General features: G+C 42.2%; 1 protein-coding gene across 1 annotated transcript; it reads right to left on the bottom strand.

Moving 5' to 3' along the window:
* Nucleotides 1-1514: 1514 nt before the first annotated feature.
* Nucleotides 1515-7850, bottom strand: otx1 (orthodenticle homeobox 1). The gene is made up of 4 exons (XM_085296232.1): nt 7565-7850; nt 5228-5417; nt 4667-4818; nt 1515-3347 (listed from the first exon to the last, which is right to left on the bottom strand). The coding sequence occupies exons 2-4, from the start codon at nt 5322-5324 to the stop codon at nt 2598-2600; spliced, it is 999 nt and encodes a 332-aa protein (XP_085152358.1). The 5' UTR covers nt 5325-5417; nt 7565-7850; the 3' UTR covers nt 1515-2597.
* Nucleotides 7851-8045: the final 195 nt, after the last annotated feature.

Genomic DNA, 8045 nt, shown 5'->3' with positions numbered 1-8045 from the left:
ACTCATTTGCATAAAGGGAGAGATAGAGAAATGGAGGGAGAGGGACAGAGTGGGAGAGGGCCGGCTGCAGCTGAAACGGACTCCACACGAGCAGGAACCTGAAATATGTATCGATCAGACTGATAATCTGATCAGGGCAACAGGAAAAAGAAAAAAAATCTCCTGAATTTTACCTTTTTATGCTTCAAATAGACTCAATTTTACGTCGTGACCTTTCCTCACAGGCGGAATAAAACTGCTTCTGTTTGTTTGCGTCGCTTTCAGAGGCCTTAAAGCGCCAGAACGACCCAGATTTTACCGGGGGAAAAATTCAAAGTCAAAGCAGTTTCTTGTTGTTGTTTTTTTTTTTACATTATTTGTTGCTATAATTTCCATTTCTGGTTTGGATCTTTTAAATCAAACAAAACCAGAGACTTCTGCGTAAAAGTGCATACATTTGTAGGATTTAACTTCTCACTGAGACGTATTTAAAAAGCAGAACTCAGTTGGCAAAACTGTGGCTTTCATTTTAAAAATATTTGAACCAATAAATGCAAAAAAAAGGAAAATAAATTCCAGCGTTACTGTTCTCACCTTTTATATATTTTAAAAAGGAGGATAACTTATAACTTTGTGTTTCAGACGTTTTGTTGATTTTTCACAGACAGAAGTATAGAAATAATCAGCGAGAGAGACACACAGAGAGAGAGAGCCCTGTAATAATAAACAGAATTCAATTTGTCTTCATTAGCGGGCAGAAAAGAAAGTGCGCACAACCTGCTCATTTTCTTTGCGCAAGGATGAGGGTTTAATTGGGGCAAATAATTAGCCTGAACCTCCCGCTCTCTGTGCGGCCTTCATTGCTCTAAACGCGTCCAAAACAACCTTGCCAGTGCACTGACGCGATTTTTTAAAACGACCCCCCTCCTTCCTTTTGATATTGCCCCGGAGCAGAAACGCATTAAACACACACACACTTACATGTGACCCCCTAACCTGGCCCCACCTACGTAATTACCGCATCAGAGGCGGTGAAATTCCTGCAGGATATTTTGGAGAAACCAACTCGGGGCGCAGGAGTAATTATCACGCCATTACAGCGCTGCGTTCAATTACGCCTCGATCAGCTGTCTCCCGGCTTACTGTTTGGACTGTTTGGTGAAGGAGGTTAACTTTAAAAAAAAAAAAAGATTATTATTTTATTTTAAAAGACACTTTGCTTCCCTAAAGCAAGGAGAGATGTCAGCATTTCAATTTAAAGGCAGACACTGAGAGGATTAAACGGCTGCTCTCTAAAATGGAAATGCAAGCCTACACGGCGTTCACGGCTTGTTTTAATTATGGACTAATTTGCATTTACCCCCGTTATAATTAGGGGATGGGGGTGGGGGGGGACAAAAATCAACAAGCTTTTAAATAAAAGTGTGACTAGTTCAAATAAGAGAAAACAGCAGTGTCGAGTTTGTAATTTGATGGTGTACAAAAAGAAACTCGACTCCCTGTTGGGAATCAAAGTGAGACAAGGAAAAATAAAATATGACTTAACGGATCTTTATTGGATGAACATGTATGTAAGGGTGGTCGCCTTTAAAGATACATTCAACATCTCACTGTCATTTTTGGAGCTATAAATCCACATTTTCCTCTCCTCCCCCAGAAGAGTTAAAATAATAATAATAATAATAAAAAGCTTTGACTCCAATAACAAGCCAAGTGCTGCGGTTCAAACATGTCCCAGAGAGGTGGTCTGCTTTGAAAACGTGGAAGCTAGAATAATAATTATAATTATAATAATAATATCTGGAAAAAAGAAAATGTCCCAGAATAGTTTCTGCATCTATAGTTTAGATTTAGAGTTTTCCCCAAGACATTTCAAATTTTGCTGAGTAAAACAAGGTGGATATAAAAGCTGAACTTTATGGCCAATTTGTTCTCTTTGGAATATTTGGGAAGATTTACATACAGTTTCTTTTTTCTTCTTTCTTTCTTTCAAAGTGGTAATAAACAATTTTAAATTCAGAAAAGAAAAAAACAACAACTAAACATGGTCACTGTAACTGACCCAAATACATATTTACATATTTCAGCTCCTGTGTGCAGCTGACTAAAAATCTCTGTCATCCTAAAATAACAAATTCCAGAAAATAATAAAAACTATACAGGACTCGATGGAGGTAAAGAGGGCACGGCAGGCAGTTCCCGTCGGTGCACCAGAGGGGAAAATATTCCTCCCATCCAGAGAGCTGGTGGTCAAAGGAGTTTGGTTGAAATGACTCTTGGAAAAACAGTTTTGTTAAGCTTATCCCAAGGAGGGGTGTCTTTTAAAAAAACAAAAAAAAAAAAAACAACCCTTTTTCTTCGTCTTCAGGAAATCTGCTCCTGATGCTTTCTCTTTACAGGTCTGTCTTTTTCTTTCTTTCTTTCTTCTTTTAAACTTTGAAACAGGACGAGCGGGAGAAGGAAGTCCGATTCTTGAGCATTCCTGCTGCTATCTTGTTGTCTTATGGTTCATAAACTCTTTTGTCTTTTTAAAAAACAAGCAGTAAGCTAATCTGGAAAATAAAAGAGAGCAGACAAGCAGGGCGGGCAGTGGCGGGTGGGTGGGGAAGAAAGCCTGATCACAAGACTTGGAACCTCCAGGACGCCTGGTCTTTGTAGTCCAAGCAGTCTGTGGTGTTAAAGTTGAGCTTCCATGAAGAGGCGGCAGTCTGCTCTTTGTAATCCAGGCAGTCGGAGGAGTTGAAGGCCAGGCCGGAGCTGCCGTACGCCTGGTGGTGGTGGTGATGGTGGTGGTGGCCTGACGACTGGGAGATGTGGTGGTGCGGGTGGCCCGACATAGATGAGGCCGTCATGGGGCTGAGCTGGTGCGGGTGGTGATGGGAGTGCATGGGGGCTAGGTAGGAGCCGCAGTCCACGCCGCTAAAATAGGAGCTGGAAGGGGTGGGGTAGCCCTGGCCATAGCCCGGCGTCTGGTTGTAGGACATGGGGTAGGAGGTGGCGGCTGCAGCAGAGCCTGACATGGAACGCTGCATACAGGAGGCATTAGATGGGGGCCCGGGCTCAGGGAGCGGGGCCACGGCAGGAGCCGGAGCGTTTCCAGGGGAGATAGCAGGGCTCCATATAGAGGAGACGGTGCTGATGGAGGTAGAGGTGCTGCTGAGTGCCGCTGGGCCCGTGTGATTGGTGGACGAGGACGAAGAGGAGGAAGAGCCCGTGCTGGAGACAGCAGGAGGTGTAAACTGGCCGCTGCTCTCAGATCCGGTACTCTCCCGGGCCGGAGAGGACTTCTTCTTGGGCGGCCGGGCTTTGGCACTGCTGCCGCTTTGCTGCTGCTGGCGACACTTGGCCCTCCGGTTCTTGAACCACACCTACAACCACAAACACCAGCCAGGAGTTAGCAACCCTACACGACACCGGCCTCAGCATTTCAGGAAAAAAAGAACCTCCTGGGCCATGGTGGGAGTACATTATGGAGGAAAATTGGGGGTTATTAGCCATCAAGGTTCATTTCCACCCCGGCCCCTTGGCTTGGACCAGCCAGGGGTCTAATTTCATACCTGGTAGACGGGTCTAAGATAACAGGCTATTGAGTTTCACCACACAGTAGAGTAACTCTAGAGCACAGAGAGGGTATGATTGTGTAGAGCATTTTGCTTTACACACATTCTGAAAATAACTCGAATTGTGCCTTGGATTTCCCCTAATGCCTTTCAAGGAGCAGTGTTTGTTCAATACTGGAGTACACCAGTGAGATGTTTGGAGTATATGCAGGTTTGAGTCTTGGTTTCTTCATATTTCAGATCGAATTACACGACCTGTACTTGAAGAGCATCAAAAATGAAAAAAATAAATACAATTTTTAAAAATAATTGAGTGATTCTGCTGTAAAATAATCTTTAGTAAATTCAGTTTGTTTACATCAGCCTACCCGGGTCTATGATATCATCATTATTATTATTATTGAAATTAAATGAAGTACTATGAGGTTTGTGTGACAAAACAAAATGCCACACAAACCAGTGTATTGAGCCAAACACAAAACAAAAAAAAGAAATAGAAAGGCAGCTACTAAATTTTACTTTACTGAGGAACTAATAAACAAACCAAGGTGTGTAATTTTAATTACACTCATTATCTAACCAGTATCTAGCCATCTGCATGATTTTTGTTGTCCTTTTCTTCTTAAAAATCAGTGCATTACTGGGGTACATACAAGGCCTAAAGTTACCCAGGAATCATTCTTAATTTCCCCATAATTGACTTAAATATTTGTGACTCTTAAAAAAAAAAGATTAATGATTTAGTAGCATGAAAACGGGGACATAAATGTACCATAATCTAAGATATTTGCCTGTACAGTTTGTAGCTTGCTAGCTGGAGCGTTAACCGATAATTAACCTTTAATTCAGACACAAATGACGTCATTAACAGTCCCTCAGGAGATAAGGGAAAATGTATTTAAATTAGAGGTTTTTGAAAATAAAGAAAATAAACTCTTTAAATAAATTACTTTGAAGTTCATAAGAGTAAGTTGACATCTTCGTTTGACTATTTTAACTAAACTTGCAGGTCTTCATTGTCCTACTTTTTAAAAATACGGTCAACCACACTAAAGACATTAACTTAATGTCAGCGGAAGCAGAGATTAAAATGTCTTTTTTTTTTTACTTTTTATTTATTTTTGTACCTGGACTCTTGATTCAGGCAGGTTGATTTTCAGTGCGACCTCCTCCCGCATGAATATGTCCGGGTACCGGGTTTTGGCGAACAGAGCTTCCAGGACGTCGAGCTGGGAGCGGGTGAAGGTGGTTCGCTCCCGCCGCTGCTTCCTGGGAGTAGCTGCGGGGAAGAAAGGCGACACAGAGGGGAGAGAAAGACCGGAGAACCGCGTCAGAAACACGGAGGAAACCTGTAAATAATGTCGGGTGAGTGGTAGCGACATGCAAGCCTGTCCTGCTCTGCTGTTGGCTGAGGGTTAGAAAAGAAATTGTGTCTTTTTATTTACTGTTTTACGTTTACATTTTTGTTGTGTGTACATTTTAAAATTTGTTTTTACCATTTTAACAGTGAAACACGCAATGTTATTATTATTATTATTATAAACGTTTCTTGTTGTTTAACTCTAACCCCTTGATTTGGAGCTCATGTTTACTGCGCATGCTTCTGTCCAGGTGCTCAGTGTGTGTGTGTGTGTGTGTGTGTGTGTGTGGCTGAGAGAGAGAGAGTGAGAGTTGGGGGGGGGTCCTACCTGGGTAACCCACTGAGGGGTGCAGCAGGTCCATGGCAGCGCCACTGAGCCCCAGGCCGTTGACGCCATAGGGGGGCTGTTTGAGGTAGGACATCATGCTACAGGCGGTCACTGCTCCACCCAGCTCAGGCCAGCGGTTCAGTTTCCCCCGATGCTGCAGCTTGGCGGGTCAGGGGGCCGATTCCAGCTACTGCACGGAGAGGAGACACCGCAAACAAGTGAGAAGTTTGTGCGCCACCAAAAAACAAGATGAATCCCGACATGTATGCATTTCACACTGATGACCACTGCTGTCATATTTTATTATTATCATGATCATTATCACCTCTAGCTCTTCACAAATCTCTTCCACTCACTCCCCCTCCTCCCAAACCACGGTTAACTGAAAAACGCATTTATTTTCAAATAAATGAAGAAACCAGGAAATCATAGTGTAGGAATTTAATTCAAGCTCGACATAGACCTTTTAATTGGTGCAGAATACTATGAACTTAAAAAAAAAAAAAACCGTGTTCAGGATTATTTGATTATTTTTTAGGATTAAGAGGGCCAAACGGCCCGAGACTCGAGCGCATTTTGCATTTTGTCTCGTGTGTGTGTCCAACTATAACAACGTTTATTTACAGCAGACCTGCAAATTATTCCAGCCCTCCAAAAAAAATAATCACGCACGCGCACTCTTACTGCGACATAAACTACAAAAACACGCGGGTAAACATTTCCGTAGTATTAATAATTCAAATCAAAATAATCATCTGCCTTCTGTTTTTTGCGCTCACATATTTGTATTTGTTTTTTCAAACCTGCAGTTTTAAAAAAATTTCCTAATTACCGGTGTATTTTTCATACAAATCTGGTTATTTCACACAACAAAAGCAAACTTAATAAAACTTATGAATAAAATGTGTGTGTGAGGTGTGTGTAGGCCTGCACTTTCTCCCTCTCTCTCTCACACACACACGCAGAGTTACAAAACGCTAGATTATCTGTGTAGTTTGACAATCAATTTAAAAATACATATATAACAAAAAATCTCTGTTCTGGCTCTTTCTGTTTCTTTCGGATCGTCAGACTTCGTGTGCGTTTTTGACCACAGCAGGACTCCTGTGGCTCTTCAGTCCTCGGCTGAGAATTTCAGTTAAAAGTCCACCAACGTGAAACGCATTTTTCTCCAACAACCAGCTTCTGTTATTATATTTAAACCAGGCTGAAGATGTGAGGAGTCGATTTTTGTGCTTTGTTTTAAAGGTGCACAAAGTGAGGACCAAATTCAGCTGGAAAAAAGTTCAAATTTGTTTAATTTTGGATTTTTACTGGATTAAATAGATAGATTTAGCATTGTATTTTTAGTAAAGCAACGCTTCGGTCTTCTTTACTTTTCGGCTCTTAAACAAAGAAAAACAAAAGAGAGAGAGAGAGTGAGAGAGACAGAGAAAATTAATAAATAAAACCCTGCATGGTTTTATTTTTGTTTCTAGTAAAGTACTGCTGGTTAAGTAAAGACGCAAACCTGAAGGAAAATAAGCAAAATTATATACATATTCAGCAGCTCCTAAAACATTTACACACACAAACACACACACACACACACACAAAGAGTCCGGGTGGAGAAACTAGTTTGCGTGCAGACTGATCTGAAGCTTAAAAACACGCAACCCGGGAGTGTGAATTAAATTAGTGGGGTTATTTTAACAATGACCAAACCAAACCTCTGCGTGCCAAACGCGTATTCCAGCAGCTCTTTAAAAAAAACGCGCTTCCAGCTCAGCCAGGCCGGAGTGAAAAGGCGAGATCTCCGTGCAAATGAACTCAATTAGAATTTAGATTAGACCTCCGGGGAGAGAGAGCGTTTCAGAAGGGTCCTTATCAGCAAAATAAATTAACAAAAACCAAAAAACACGCCTCTCCAATTATCTGCTGAGCGCTTCAGAGTCTTTAATGGACAATTGCTCTTAATAAAAATAAATAAAAACTTACAGGAATGAGAATATTAAAAAAAAAACAAAAAAACAACAACAAATAAAGGAGGAGGAAGTTGGCTCGATTTATCGGCTTCAAGATGAAGTCCTTGACAGTGCTGAGTAATTGATATCTGCGCAAAAATTCAATATAAAAGTGCAGCGGTACAAACTGAAATCAGGTGCGTGGTACGGGTTATTCATGAAAAATGTTTCAGGTTTTTTTTTTTTTTTTTAAATATACATTTTAATATGTTTTTGTACTTTAGCTATAGGGTTATTTCGTGAATGAACCGCGGCTCAGAGTTCCTCGGAGCGAAAATGCACACAAACCAGAAGATTTTGCGTAAAATCAGCGAAAGAAAACAGGAAACTTTACCTTGTTGTTCTCCTTCCCTTGTCCCGAACGCTCGAACCGCAAGAGGCGAGTAAAAATTATCCAGCTGCAGGAAGTCTGCGGGGCACAAAACTCGCGCAGCGGCAGCAGACTTTCTCAGAAACAAATATCAGTGCGCAAACCGAGCAGCATCACCAGCATTGCCGCGTCCTCGGTGCGGTTCCGGCCGTTTTTACAGCCAAATAAATCAAACTCATTTGCTTTCAGGGGGTTTGTCGTTGTCTGTCAGAGTGTTAAGGTGATTTCTAATGGAGATGGATGGAGATTGATCACCTTCTCTCCGCCCCGCGCCTCTATGAGCGGAGGATCACCTGCGGATCCGCCTCCTGCAGCCAATCAGCGAGGGCTAGCGAGCTGACGGACGGCGCAGGCCACCTATGGGCGAGCAGAGGCAGCCGGGGGGAGCCCACTCCCACTCATCTCCCCCCACCACCCTTCCTCCTCCTCCTCTTCTCAGTCCCGG

The sequence above is a fragment of the Mchenga conophoros genome, linkage group LG13 (assembly GCF_057382185.1).
Source record: "Mchenga conophoros isolate Kocher_MC1m ecotype Shallow Benthic linkage group LG13, M_conophoros_male_GT1.1, whole genome shotgun sequence".
In the NCBI taxonomy this organism is placed as follows: Eukaryota; Metazoa; Chordata; class Actinopteri; order Cichliformes; family Cichlidae; genus Mchenga; species Mchenga conophoros.
The sequence above is the reverse complement of the archived record's forward strand: the minus strand, read 5'-3'. Positions and strand labels throughout refer to the sequence as shown.